The 15,789-nt window shown below is 43.8% G+C and overlaps 1 protein-coding gene across 1 annotated transcript in view; it reads right to left on the bottom strand.

The window, feature by feature from the left end:
* The window catches only part of Frmpd2 (FERM and PDZ domain containing 2), a 96,662-nt gene extending 81,560 nt beyond the window's left edge, over window positions 1–15,102 (bottom strand). The window contains exon 1 of the mRNA XM_021182419.2: window positions 15,039–15,102. Within this exon, the coding sequence (XP_021038078.2) occupies window positions 15,039–15,063 (25 nt within the window). The 5' untranslated portion in view covers window positions 15,064–15,102. The remainder of the gene's footprint in view (window positions 1–15,038) is intronic.
* Between the last annotated feature and the right edge of the window lie 687 nt (window positions 15,103–15,789).

Genomic DNA, 15,789 nt, shown 5'->3' with positions numbered 1-15,789 from the left:
GCAAAGGCAGGCTGGAGCCTCGTGCCCAGGCCTGCCTCTGAGCAACTCTGTGTGTTTGTGTGTGTGTGTGTGTGTGTACATGACCTTCATCACTGACAAGGATTACACTACCCCGCTTGCAGGAAGAACCCTGAATCCACATGCCCTAGACAGCTGCTGATCCATGATACCTGGGTGGCCGCTTGTGACAGGCCACCTACCCCAGTGGATTCCATGTGTGTTTGTTGTCACACTATTAGGCAGTATTGACCAGGTGCTGGCTTCTGCAGGTCCTAAGTGTCTTTGACTGATTACTGGCCTTGAGCAGTGTCACTCCCTGAATTTGCTAGGCCCCTCTCCAGCTTCCATCAAGGATCCATTGAGGAGCTCTGCCCTTGGCCCATGGCTTCTAGAGAGACATGCAGCCCTCTGGAATGCCCTGGGAGGGAAGTTGGGCCCAGGTCTCTAGGCCCTATTCTTATCTCTGGGGTTGGGTACCGATGCCCACAAAGTAAAGGCATAAATGCACAGCCACAGGAGGCAGACTGTGGACAGTGCACACACCTCCTGATCCCATGGCAGCTGGTGGCCAGGCACTGCTCCTTCCTCGGGTGGCTTTCTATCATTTATTACTCTCTCTCCTTTTAACAGTCTTAGCATCTGCACTGCCTTCCATATCCTCTGAAGTATTGGCTTCCAGGTTTTGATCTCAGGTCCTGTATTATGTTCTAGTGGCTGTTGTAGCAAATTATTGCAGGCTCGATGACTTAAAAGAACATAAATTCATTTTCATACAGTTTCAGAGGCTACAAGGCTGAAATCAGAGTGAGTGCAGGGCTGCATTCCCTCCTGGTGCTTGGCAGGGGTGAGGGCTGCGCTCCCTCCTGATGCTTGGCAGGGGTGAGGGCTGCGCTCCCTCCTGGTGCTTGGCAAGGGCAGCAGTCAGGGGGCATATTCTTTGCCTCTTTCAGTGTCAAATGGTTGTCAGAATTCCTGGTTTTATGGCCACATCATTTGAGCATTGGCTCTGGAGTCGTTCTGTCTTCTCTGCCCCCATCTTGTGAGCACAGAGATGTGTGAGATCTATCTAGATAATCTAGAATCCTCTCCCATGTCGATGCTTTAACTTGGTTGCATCTACAGTCTCTTCTGCATAGAAGGTAGGCATTATAGATTCCCTAAATGAGGGTGTGGACTTCCCTCTGTTTAGTTTGTGGAAGGGTATTATTCAGGCCAAGACACGATGTGAGCTTTAGACATTGAGTCCCCAGCTTTCTGACCCCGTGGCTATGGGACCTTGTGCACTGGGATATGCTTAACCTCTCTGAGCCTCGATTTTGTTCTCTGAGGAACAGGGTCAGCAGCTGCTGCATCACAGAACTGTTGAGATTATATTGAAGCACTCAGAATAGAAAAGGAGTTGAGCTCATCCTGACTCCTGTCTTTTTCCATCTCTGCTTCGACCCTCCAGATCAGGCTTGTGAGCATCAGGGCTCTGAGCAGCTTCCAAGGCATGACTTTGAAGATATGGTGTTAATTGTTTCCATCTGTTTGCTGGGACTGAGGTACAGTAAACATCCCATTTTCACCCTCACTGAAATGCTTCAACTGTCTCAAGGCCCCCAAAATAGACTCCCCAGAAGGAACCAGGGAGGATGTGGGAATTCTAAGGAGTCACAGCTTGCAGAGAGATCTTGACCACACTGTTCTGTAACCCCACCACCCTGCTTCTTGCACCTTTGGAAAGGCATTGAAAACTATCCACCCACACTGAAATCAAGATCCAAGAGGAGTTTGCCACTAGACAGGCTGCATCTTCACTCCCCATAAATGAAATGAGTCTTCTGTTCCGTTCAAGCCTTTGTTCAAACTAAAGACTCCAGAGTTCTCTGCAGTGACCTCTGCATCACTGTGACCAAACACCTGATAGAAACGACTCTGAGGGCTAGATTGCCTTCACCTTGGTCTCAAAGGCACTCTCCACCATATTGAAGATTTCAATGAAGTTCGTGATGGCAGCTCTTTTCATGATGGCTGTTGTGGTTTGAGCAGACACGGTCCTCACAAGCTCGTATATCTGAGCATTTGGTCATCAGGGAGTGGCACTCTTTGAGACGAATTAGGAAGTGTGGTCTTGTTGAAGGAAGTGTGACCCCACCGGTGTTCTTTGGGTTTTCAGAAGTCCAAGTCAGGCTCTCTTAGTTAGGGTTTCTATTGCTGCATAAAGACACCACAGCAACTCTTATAAAGGGAATCATTTAACTGGGGCTAGCTTATAACGCATAGGTCTAGTCTATTATCATCATGGAGGGAAGCGTGGCAGCACCCAGGCAGACATGGTGCCAGGGAGGTAGCTGAGAGTTCTACATAGGATAAGCAGGCAGCAGGACGAGAGAAACACTTGGCCTGGCTTGAGCATTTGAAACCTCAAACAGTGCTGCTCCCTGGTAACCAAGCATCCAAATCACTTATGGGGGTCATTCCTTTTCAAACCACCACACCAACCCAGTGGCTTCTTCTTTCTGCTGTCTACAGATCTGGATGTAGAACTCTCAACTTCTCCAGCACCACTTCTGCCTGCATGCCACCATGCTCCCTGCCATGATGATAATGTATTAAACCTCTGAAACTGTAAGCAAGCCTCAATCAAATGCTTTCTTTTTTTAAAAGTTGCTGTGGTCATGGTGTCTCCTCATAGCAATAAAACATTGACTAAGACAATGGCCAAAAGAAAGCAGAGTGAGAGGTGGAGCTAGGGCTAGGTATAACCTTCACAGACCTGCTACTGGGGATATAGTTGGGCTAGGCAGATTCTACCCCTAAAAGGTTCCTTGGCTCCTCAGACAACCCTGTCACAATGAGTCTTCAGGACATGAACATCTGGGGAACATTCCAGATTCATACCATAGCAAGCATACAATGCCTGGAATTGCACCAGTGCTGCTTCTCCACGTGTGTCTTTTGTTCTTGGTCCCCTAAGCTCCATTGCCACCCCACATGGTGGAGACAACGCTGTTCACGCATGACTCTGAGCAAGGACACTCTTGAACTCACACGTCCTCACCTGTAAGGCTGAGGTGCCAGTTCCTATGTAACAGGTTAGTTCTGCCCAACTGCCCACCTCTCCTTGGTGCTCCAAGATGGATGGCGCTCTCATCTGTATCTTGGCAATGGCACCCATTCAGAGGTGCAATTTAGAGCCATTTGTGGTAGTGTGTCTCCAATCTCCAAGTCTTTTACATACTGTCTCTTGAATTTGCTGTAGTCTCATTCACTTAAGAAATATTTGCTCCCGTGTAAATCCATTTATTTACAAATTAAACCATTTGTTATTGTAGTAATGAGAAATTCGCATCATTAGATGTAACTAGAAGGTAATTATAACCAGTTTCTTTTCAATGTATTGAATTCATGACAGGTAATATTGCTCCCGGGGCCTGGTCTTTTCTTTTGAAAGAAGCAATTAGTTTGAGAAATGGGGAAAGTCCGTGGGTCTAAACATACTGTCTTCCTGACATTATCTGAAATTTTTAAAGTAAAATGTCAAAAACATAACTCAAGGTTATGGATGCAGCTTCTGTTCAGCCCATGCACAAGGGGTCCTACCTGCTCTCCTGCGGGTGCCACTGCAGCCTTCCTGAAGCTGTGTGGGACTCAGCATGAGCTGGCTGGACCCTCAGCTCTCACACTTTATGGCGATGAGTTGAAGGAAATACAGTGCTTGACCTCATTCAGGGTTTTTTTAACCTTTGAAGTTTCAATGAAAGTGTTTTTAAACCTACAAGGCCAAAAAAAAAAAAAAAAAAGAAAGAAAGAAAAAAAGAAAAGTTCCTTCGCCAGATAGAAAAAAGTGAAATTTAATTTCTGTATGATTACAAAAGTCACATGGCTGTCTCAGGAAGCATGGATCCTGTGAGCTAACGAGGCTAGCTAGAGCCACCTGCGTTTAAGTTGACTTTTTTTTTTTTTTTAGGTTGTGAGTTTAAAAAGCAACTGTGTCTTGAGCCTTTGAGTTAAGCATCAAAGTTCTGTGCTCTACCAATCTAGTGATTTATATATGAAAAGAACCATTTCATCTGGTATTGGGTTAAAGTTCAGCTAACTCATGTCTGTTGAGACCCTGTTCTCTGAAAAGCACGGCTCAGATGCCACTGAAGTCAGGATTTCTAGCCAGGCAGTGGCACACGCCTTTAGTCAAAGCACTAGGGAGGCAGAGGCAGGCAGAGCTCTGACTCCAAGGCCAGTCTGGTCTACAGGGTGAGTTCTAAGAAAGCCAGGGCTACACAGAGAAACTCTGTCTTAAAAAACTGAAGAGAGAGAGACAGAGACAGAGACAGAGACAGAGACAGAGACAGAGACAGAGACAGAGACAGACAGACAGAGGCAGAAAGAGAACATTTCTAGAGAAACTTCAACACAGTGGGAGAGAGAAAACCAAGAACAATGGAGGAAGCTGATACCTCAGATGTTAGCTGGGGTCAGAGAAACAGAGTCAGCATGCAAAATGTGTGGGGACTGTGAGGTGTGAGTGTGAGTGTGTGAGGTGAAGTGTGAGGGTGGTGAAGTGTGTGTGAATGGGTTGAGTGGGGAGTGGAGATGTGAGGGTGTGGGGTGTGAAGGGTGTGAGGTATGAGTGTGTGTGAGTATGTGGGGGCTATGATATGTGAGTGTATGCTAGTGTGGAGGGTAAGGTGTGAGTGTGAGTGTGTGTGAGTGAATGAGGGGTGGAGGTGTGAAGGTGTGGAGGTATAAGGGTGTGGGGGTGTGAGGGGATGTAAAGATGAGGGCAAGGATCTGAGGGTGCGCATGGGTGTCTGTGTATCTATATGTGAAACTGGTGTGTTACAAGGAATTGGTCCTTGCCATTATGAAGGTTGAGAAGTCACATGATCTGCCAAAATCACCCACATAGTGAGAGAAATGTAGCTTCAGTGGGCTGACCATGTTTTGAAGAAAGAGTCAATGCAGACTTTTCTAAACTGAAACTCAAGGACAAGGGGGTGGGTTAGGCAAATGTGGAGCAGATTATCCAAGACCTGTGTGCAATGTGAAACCTCTGACTGTTCTCTTAGGAAGAGGACAGTGGCAGAGCAGAGGCACTGACATGTGACAGCTGAGCAGTTTCCAAATTGGTAGCAGATACAGACCCAGGAAGCTCAAAGAGCATTCACCAGGACAAAAAAAAAATTAACACATGGACATATCATACAGAAAACATTGGAAACCAAACACAAGAAAATCCTGGAAGGCCCCAGATAAAAATCACAGCTTACCTAGAATGAAAAGGATAAGAAGTATACTAGAGTTCCCTTCTTAAAAAAAAAAAAAATACTCAAGCAAAAAGATAGTGAATCAAAATATCTAAAGTTCCGAAATAAGACCACTGACCTACAACTCTGTATCCAGCAAAAAAATGTTTTTCAAAAGTTAGTATATAGATTTCTCAGATAAGCAAACACAGAAAATTGGTCCCCAGCAGATATGGCTTGAAAGAAATAATTTTTAAGTTCTTCAAATAACAAGAAAGCTATAAATGCCACAAATTCAGATCTTAGACCTCTTTATTTCCCTTATTTTTAGTTGATCCCTGAAACTAATTGTTCAAATAATGGTAGTGACAAAATATTGTTCCAATAATACATTCCAAATCAATGAACATGAGTGACAGCCAACCAGTCCTACAGGATAGGGGAGAGACCAAGATCACCTGCTCTCGGCTCCCAACCACACTTTTAATTGTTTAAAAGTAGATTCAGGTGCACTGTAAATTTTTACTGCAAACTCTAGCATAACCACGAGAAACATTTGTAAAACGACATGTAACTGATCCAGGACTAGAACCTTATCAATGGTGCCCTATAAACGATCGAGCACTATTAGCAATGCTACAACCCTGAGATGTTCACAAAGATAAACATAGGAGAGAGCAAAGTCATAAACACAGCCACTGTCCATCCAAGTGTATTCATCATCACTTCAATTATAAACGGGCAGATCAGGACCGAAAGGAACTGACAAATAATTTCAAAAGAAAACCCTACTCCACTGGCTACAAGAAACACACTTCAAAAATAAAGGAACAGATAGCTGAAACAAATAAAGAGAAATGACAAAAAAAAAATAAATTAAAAATAAGCAGAGGAATGAAAATACATTCTACTAAACACAAATACAAGAAAGCTGCAGAAATGACTGTCATTTCAGAACAAGGAGAACTGTTATGAACACTGCACAGTGACAAGGTCAGTACTCCAGCAAGGCTTAAAAGTCCTTACTATGTATGCTCTGTATGCAGAGGAGCTTAGAGACTCCCCAGTCAATCCCTTATAAATTGCTTGCAAAAACATAAATGACTGCAGCCATCATGGAAATGAATATGGAGGCTCCTTTTTAAAGAGCTAAAATTAAAATTTCTAAATGATCATATACCACACCCGGCAGTATACCCAAAGGTGTATACTCGGTCCGATTACCACAGTAATATCTATGTGGATGGCAACACTTCCCAATAGTCAAGATTTGGAATTAACTTAGATGCCTACCAACAGATAAATGAGTAAAGGAAATGTGCTATAGAAACACAATGGAGTTTTATTTGGCCATAAACAAAAATGAAATTGTATCTCTTGGAAGAAAGTGGATGAAGCTAGATATATAATGTTACAGCAAAATTACCCAGGCTGGAGTGGCAACAAGGGAATCCAGAGGATAAGACAAGGAGAAAAAGAAAGACAGATATGCATGTTTCCTGTGATATGGGCAATCTAGTTTGAGGTATGTCAGAAGGGAGGCTGTCTGGGAGGCAGCAGGAGGGCAAAGGAAAAAGAAGAGGAGGAGAAAGAGGAGGAGGAGGGGGAGGGGAGGAAGAGGAGGAAGAGAGGGAGAACATGAGAAAAATGTGATGGTATACATGTTTAAAATGTCATGATGAAGCCCATTACACGCTATGCTAAACACACAAACACAGTCACACATGCACACACACGTGCATACATGCACACAGGCACACATGAACACACAGGCACACACACACACACATGCACCTACATGAGGCAAAATCTGGTAGAACTGAAGTGGAAATAAACAATGCATTATTGCAGCTGGGGATGTCAATGTCTTCTCTCAGTAATTAACAGATTCAGCAGGCAGAAAATCAATAAAGATGCAGTTAAACTGAGTACCTCATCAGTCAACTGGATCCAATTGACATCTTAGAGACTAATTTACCCACAGACTATATATTCTTTTCAGGCTCAAATGGGGCTTTCACCAAGATCTGCCACAACTGTGTACCATAAAACACACTTGAACAAACTTACAGGTACAGAAATCATATAGATATGTTCACATGGAATTTAACTATAAATGAGAAACAGAGGAGCTGCAGAGATGGCTCAACAAGTAAAATCACTTTCTGCCCAAGAAGGCCGGCTAAGATTCAGATTCCCAGTACCGTGTAAACATCAAATGGCATGGCAGCCTGCCTGTAATCCCAGCTAGACTAGCCAAATCAGTGAGCTCTGGGTTCAAGTGAGAGACCCTGCCTCAGTATATAAGGTAGAAAGTGACTGAGAAAGACACTCAAAGTCAGCCTCTATCCTCCATGGGCACATACACCTGTGCCTTAACACATGCAGCAGACATACACACAAATACATACATACATACATACATACACAAATACATTTATACACACATATACATACATAATACACTGAGAAGAGAGGGGTGCATTCATGCATATGTACACACTTATTGTGATAACAGAAAACATCTTTAAAATCCTCACATATTTGAGTATTAAACCTCTCATGGAGCAAGAAAGAAATCCCAAGAGAAAAATTTAAAACAATTTACATTATCTTTAATATATTTATTATGGGTATGAATGTTTTTTGCCTGTGTGTCCTTCCATGTACTATGTGTGTGTGTAGTACCCACAGATGCCAGAAGAGAGCACCTGAACCCCTGGGACTGGGGTTACAAATGGCTGTGAGCCACCATGTGGTTGCCAGGAATTGAACCCAGGTCCTCTGGAAGAGCTGCCAGTACTTTTAACCACTAAGCCATCTATCCATTCCTAAAATATGTTTTAATTAACTGAAAATGTGTGAGATACAATAAAAGCATTGCTTATGCAGAATGGTATAACACTGAATATGCAACCTGGGAATGAAAAAAGATCTGAATCTACACTGTAGCTTCTGTGTAGCCTGCTACAGAAAGAAGAGCAATATGAACTTGAAGAAAAAAAGAACAAATAATAAAATAGGTAAAAGGGATAATCAAAACAGGGAACAATAGAGAAACCAAAAGCTTGTATCTTTAAATATAAATAAAATTGATAAACATATAGGCAAAAGAAGCCAAGAAAAGGGAGAAGATATATACATCCAAATCATAAATGAAAGAAGAGTTATCACTTCTTACCCCAGGATAAAGGAAAAACATGAACAAATCTGCAGCCACAATTAATAACTCAGATAAAAGTGACTGACGCCTCAATAGACATATTCTATGAAACTTACACATAGAAGACCCAGGACATAGCAAAATCAACAAAGTATTTGCCAAAGAAGACTCAAGTTCAATCCCAGAATCCACATTTAAAGGGGGTGGGGGTGGGGCAGGAAGCCAGGCATAGTGACACACACTTGATGTCCCAGCTCTGGAAAGCTGAGACAGGCAGATCTCTGGAAAGTGACTCAGTAAGTAATATCAGACCCTGACAGTTTCTGTCATGAAGTATATTAAACATTGAAGGGACGATCACATGCGTCCTAAGGACTCAGGAAATGAAAGAGAAGTTAGCATTTTCTAACCTATTCTCTGAAGCTAGAATTACCCCAAGATGGAAACCAGAAAAAGGGTTGACAGGAAGGAAAAACCACAGCCAATCTCTTTCAGGAGTGAAGATAAAAAAATCTTCAGAAAATATTAGCAAATTGAATCCAATAAGCACAATCATATACCAGTAGCAAGCAGAATTCAATCCAGGTGCGGTGATTTGAATAGGTATGGCTCCCATAGATTCATAAGTTTGAATGTTTGGCCCATACGGAGTGGCACTATTAGGAGGTGTGGCCTTGTTGGAGTAGGTGTTTCATTGTGGAGGTGGACTTTGAGGCCTCATATGCTCAAGCTCTGCCCAGTGTGGAAGATAATCTCCTGGCTATCTCTCCTGGCTTCCTTTGGATCAAGAGGTAGAAAACTCTCAGATCCTCCAGCACAATGTCTGCCTGCATGCTGCCATGCTTCCTGTCACGATGGCAATGGGCTGAATCTCTGAAACTTTAAGCCAGCCCCAATTAAATACCTGCTTTTATAAGAGTTAACTTGGTCATGGCGTCTCTTTACAGCAATAAAATCCTAACTAAGACACCAGGTATGTAACATTTAAAAAAAAAAGCCATTAATATAACTCATCACTTCCACAGGCTAAAGAGAAATTATCCATAGCCAATAACACAGAAAAGGTATTTGTAAGCTCCAGGTCCTGTGCATGACTTCTCAGCTAATCAGAAATAAAAGGGACTTTTTTCTCAGCATAATTTACAACAACAGAGAGAGAGAGAGAGAGAGAGAAGCCAACAACTCATAAGTTTATCAGCCAATACATAATGTTCATACAATCAAATATCATTCAGCCATCAAAAGGAATAAAGTAATGATAAAACCTACAACATGTCTGAATTTTGAAAATCTATATATGATTGCTGATATTATTCATAACAGACACTTTGTTTAAAATCACAAAAACTGTTAAAAACTGAAAGATCCTTTGGCTGGTGAATGGATATACATATCGTGCTATAGTCAAACCATAAAATACTACTGAGAAATAAATCAATGAGTGCTATGTGTAGCAATGTGGATCGATCACAAGGTCACTGAGCCAAATGAAAACTGATAGTTTCAAATGATCACGTATTGTATAATAAGTTGAAGACTGTGTTAGCAAGAAGGGGGCTGTAGTCTAGACCCTCTCACAACCCCCATTTAATCTGGGAATTAAACTTCTTTAGATTTTTTTTATAATGAGCCATTAAAATTGAAAATATAATTCTTCAAACCCATCATCAAATTATTATCAGCTACAGAATGTTCTGAAATGTTACCCAGGGCAATGTGGTCAGAAGGCTGTCACCAACAGGGAAGCAGATGTGCCTGGAGAGAGAGAGAGAACCCAGCGGCAGATAAACACATACTGAATTCCTGCAGGATTCCTTCAGGAGCCAGGGTCAGGCAGCTCTGGCAGGCACCTCCAACACAGGGAACATAATCCTCCTTCTCTCTGAAGCAACAGCTGAGGAATAAAGCTCTGGTTGAGGGAACACAGACAGGGCAGAAGCTCAAGTGGGTTCTCACCCTGTTATAAGCCCCATGGAATCAAATCTTGTTTTGAACTATTCTTCTAGAACTAAAGTTATCCCATTCATCCAAAGTTACCCACCCAGAGTAGATTATTTACCAGCAGTGGCTAGAGAGGAATCTCTTAACTGAGCCATCTCACTTCTGCCCAGACAGGCAATGTGAGAGCTGAGAGTGGGAGCTACAGAGGCATTTCCCAGCATCCCATTCTGTAAGGCTTTGGAAGAGAAGGTGCTAAGCTGTCTCCTGGCTCCATCCCCTCCCACTCTCCCACCCAGACACCCAATTCGTTCCTGGAATTAGGAAGCAGTTTCCCCTGTGGCATCTACAAGCTGCAGTGCAGCAGACACAGCCAGATGAGGTAAGGGATAAAGGCCAAGCTGAAAGTGACTTCTATATGAGCAGCTAAAGATGAAAGAGCCATGGGGCTCCCATTATGAGTATATAAGCAAGAAAATGAGATTAAAGAATAGGCACCCTGGGGCTAGAGAGATAGCCCAGCAGATAGGAGCAAATAGATTATACTGCTCTTGAAATGTCAGTTTCCAGCACCCACATGGGACACTAACAACTGCCTGTACCTCCAGCTCTGGGGGGCTCTGACACCTTCACACACACACACACACACACACACACAGAGAGAGAGACAAAATCTTTTTTTTTTGAAGAAAAGACATAAATTATAATTCATGACTTTAAAATATGGAGGATTGTCTACCCTAAATGAAACAAAAGAGACAAAACTAGAAACAACAATGAGATTGTTTCTCTACTTATCAAGCAAGCTTCTTTGATGGTTAGGCACTCGGTATTCTAGAGTTTTCCAGAGGCTGCTGCCCTCAGAGAGCTGAGATGCTGGCCTTATTTGGGTCTATAGAACAGTTCTATATTGTATAGCATGAGCCAAGGAAATGTCATACCTGTCACCACATTCTTTTTTTTTTTTCTGGGAATTTATGCTAAGGATGTAATTGACAAAGAAATGTGTAGAAAGATGTTTTCCTTGGCACTGACACAAGGACAAACAGCCAAATGTTGGTGGTCCTCAGGAATTAGGGATTAGCCTTTTGAATTTGATGCCTTTCCCTCAAAGGACACTGCATTCAAGGTGCCATCATTTGAGCAGAGACTGGACTATCACCAGCAGCTTTTGGATCCATACAGGATCTGCCCAGATCAAAGTTACAAAAAAAAAAAAAAAAGGCTTAGGAACCTCCCGCCCACCCTTCCATCAGCGCCCCCTCATCATCACAGGCTTTTTTGTCTTTATGTGTGCCACATACTTTAGATGTGTTGCACACTTCTCCATTCCTATCCTGACCAGTTTGAACACTGGGTACATTGCTGAGGGCGTTAAGAGCTGCGTCTATTCTGTGGATATATTTCACCCAGAAATGGAGAAAGAAATGAAACCTGGCACTGTGGTTCATACCAGCAAAGCAAGTGTTTGACAGGAGGCTGAGGCAGGAAACTCTCCCGTTCCAGTCAAGCCTAGACTACATAAGACTTCCTCACAACACCAGAGGAAGAGAAAGAATAAGAAAAGGAAGGAAGAAGTGAGAGATTGAAGAAGAGAGGGAGGGCCGGTCGGAGGAAGGAAGGAAGGAAGGAAGGAAGGAAGGAAGGAAGGAAGGAAGGNAAGGAAGGGAGGGAGGGAGGGAGGGAGGGAGGGAGGGAGGAAGGAAGGAAGGAAGGAAGGAAGGAAGGAAGGAAGGAAGGAAGGAAGGAAGGAAGGAGGAAATGCTTAGACAGATGGCAGTTTTTGAAATTCCCAGACACTGTTTTTACACCACATTATCTGTGGGAAAGTAAGTTCTGACAGATGAGTCTTGAAACCTTGCCATTTGGTTGGTGCCAACTAACAGGGATCAGTCCTTTCTACCACTCCCTGAGGACTTCCTCTCTTCTTCTGTCACCTCCTACACACTTTCTGTCACCACCTGCACTATTTCCAACAACCTCAGGCAAACACAGCCACTTTACCTCCTGGAGATACCAGAAAAAAGAGATCTATAGCCAAAGCAAGAAAAGCTGGGCAGACACTTCATAACAAAGCTGGAAAGAACCAGGAGCAAAATGAAGGCCAAGTCTCCAGACAGTCTTCAGAGAAGACATCAGCAAAGGAAAGTCGTTAAATGCCTCCAGAGCAACCAGAGGCTGTGGCCACTCATGAGAAACTGGAAATTGCTAAGTAGAGTGGCCAGAAGAGCTTTGAGATCAGCACAGAACCGAACCGTCCCTGCTCCACTTCAGGAGTGCTGTGTATTCTCTTGGCACAATAAATCATCTGTCATTGTGATGGTCATATGCTAATTTCTCAAAAAATGCCATCTACTCATGTTACTAACACTGGGCATGGGTGGGCACAGAAGGCCGCACAGCTATAAATGTACTTGGCTTGAGAACAGAAAGGGTTCTATAAGGGAAGGCTGAAAGAGGCCTTGGGATGTACAGACTAAATGTCCTTATCCCTTCAACTCAGAGCAGCCACAGTGACCACAGTGATAGAAATACAGACTCAGGGTGTCCCAGACCTCCTAGTCAGAACCTGCATCACCACCATCAAATTCATCTCATAGGAAAGCAAAATTTCAGAGTGCCGCTTCTTGGAGTCCCTGTGGTGTGCTTGGAAGAACCAGTTACTACCAGCTGCAGCCAGTTGAAATGTAGTGGTAGGACTGCTGTACTGTATTCAAGGAGACCCACAACCAGGACTAGTCAGTGGTCTATAGAACTCAGATAACTGTTCTCTTAAGAAGAAGGCAGGAATGGGAAGGATTCATCAGACAAAGGACTTAGAACAGATGAGTCGAACTTTCTATAACAAGAAGGCTTATAGGACATTAGGCATGAGAGCTTAGGATGGACCTGCAGAAAAAGGGACCAAGTGGCCAAAAGGATCAGAGTCCAGAAAGACCGGGGGGGGGGTAGGATAAGGGGTGTGTGTCCTGAGCTGTTTCACACATGCTCCCAGGCAGACAGTGAGCCTGGCCACACTGCATTAGCCTACTGAACCATTCTGTGGCTTCTGCAAGTACAGCTGATGGAGGGGACCAACAGAGCAAGGGATGCCCTGGGCACTCCAGGAAGGTCTGCATCACTTTGTTCATATGCCATCAGGGTATATAACACACCTGTTAGGGAAATGCTTTATCTTCACTTTTATGGGAGAACAAAGCCAGCAGTAAAAATCAAAGAAAGCAGAATAATTAGTGAAGAGAAATCCTGAGAGATTAAGTATTTCAGTTAAAGAAAGTAATGGGTACTGAGTATGGCATGGCAGACTCAGAGGTCTAGCTGAGGGGAATTCAGAGAGAGGCTCTCAGCTCCCCCCACCCCACCCCTGCCAGGGACTTGCTGGTAGAAGGAAGTGAGTTTGTTCTCTTCCAGCCTGACTTGTTTTTTTTCTTCTCTGTTTTTGTTGCTGCCATGTTACAAGGCTTTTCTTTGCTTTGTTTTGTTTCTTTGACACAGGTTCTCACTCTGCCATCCGTACTGCCATGAAACTCATAATTCTCCTGCACAGGTTTCCTAACCAGGGGGACCTCAGGCCACAGTCCCTGGGTTGCATTGAATTTCAGAGTCTTCTTTTTATCATGTGCTTTTCAAAGAATCTAGCTGCTTGGTGAGCTACATCTCTGAAGCCAAAGCGAAAGGTTATTTTGCATCTCTACTTGCATGACCCTCCCTATCCGTCCCAATTCATCACTTTCCCATTACTGGGCTTGACCTTTGGAAAATTCCCTAGGATCCTGAAGGAGGCTTCAACTAATAGACTTAATCATTACATCCCCAGAAGGATCATGTGTGTGTGTGTGTGTGTGTGTGTGTAGTCATGCATGTGTGTCTGTGTTCATTTAGATGCCAGAGGCCAGTGTCAGATGTCTATTACTTTCCATCTTTTTGCCTTACACAGAGTCTCTCACTGAACCTAGATATTGCTGATTCAGTCACACTGGCTAGCTAGCAAGCCTTAGGAATCCAACTGTTCATGCTGTAGCTGGGATTATAGGTATGAGCTATCACGCTTGGCTTCTTACATTGGTGGAGTGAATGCAAACTCAGGACTCATGCTTACATAGCAAGCACAGAGCTAAATGAGCCATCTATCTCCCCAGCCCAAAACACCAGGAGTTTTGGTAGTTGATTTTTAAAAGCATCCATTACCAAAAAAGGTATCGAAACCTCTGATTAAGGTGTATTAGTGCTGCACACTGTCATTCAGATCTCCTGCTGTGTCCCCTACCCACCCAAATTGACATCAATGGACATGATGTTGTAAGAGATATGTTGTTAAGCAGTAACCAAACCACACATTTCTTGGAATTGCCACTACTTAATGGGAGAGCACACACAATGATGTGGCTGCTGTTGTCTCCACTTTACAGATGTGGAAACAGTCTTGGGAAATTTGAAACATTGTTTGAATTTGCACAGAAGCCAAGCAACAAAGCAGTGTTTCAAACAAGCAAGAGCCTGACTTCAGTTAGTCCTTCCTTTCTGCATAGAAAACAAATACCATGCCATCAGGCCCTAGAAGAGAGGCCTGGAGTGAATAATGCCCCAGAGTCACTCATGCAGGCTGGTCCTAGATGTATCCTATTAATTCCCCATCCTCCTCTGCCATAGATTCACTCTTTCCCTGATCCAGACTTTCAGGAGAAAAAGAGAGCCATGCCCAGCAGTACCTGTGTTCTTTGCCAATGGCTGCATCCAGATGTCTCTGCAAGCTGGTCTAGGCCTTCACTTTAGACGGACTTCTCAGCAATACACAGGGATCAATGGCCCACAAGTCTCTCTCCTGAAGGAGCCGCCCCAGCCCTGCTGAGTCTGCCTCTGTTTACTGTTTGTCACTAAGCACTCAGTGACAGTCACTAAGCCCAGTGAGTGTGTCAACAAGGCCCCTCTGCTTCCTTGTCACTGTTTGCCCTGGGGCCCTACTGTCTCCTAGAGCTTGTTTTCAAGGCCAGTGGGCTAAGCTCACCCGGATTAGGTGCCACTGAAGGACTGAGGACTGTGGGAGCGGCTCAGGAAGGCTTTTCCAGTGATGTCACTTTAGCACTTGGTCCTCAACAAAAGAAAGATCCCTGCAAGGAGGGGGAGGGGGGTCACAGGGGGAAATCTCTAGAGCCATAGCTTGAGTTCATCAATTCCCCAGTGCCCCCTGTGCACAAACAGTCAGACTTCAGACCTGCACCCAACATAAGCCAGGAACATACAAGATCCTACCCAGGCCCCAAGGACTCAGAGCTGCTGCTGGAAAGACAAGAGGAATTCCCCCAGCCTATGGTGCCTGAATTTAGGATAGACTGAGTTAGGACAAAGAGGAGCAAGAGACAGATCATAGCTCTCTAGAGGTGGCCATGAAAGAACAGATCTTTCAAGCCCTTTCAGAATTAACAGTGTCAAACTGAGAAGTATTTTTTGAAAGGAAAAAAA

The sequence above is a fragment of the Mus caroli genome, chromosome 14 (assembly GCF_900094665.2).
Source record: "Mus caroli chromosome 14, CAROLI_EIJ_v1.1, whole genome shotgun sequence".
Lineage (NCBI taxonomy): Eukaryota > Metazoa > Chordata > Mammalia > Rodentia > Muridae > Mus > Mus caroli.
This window is presented reverse-complemented; position numbering and strand designations above follow the sequence as displayed.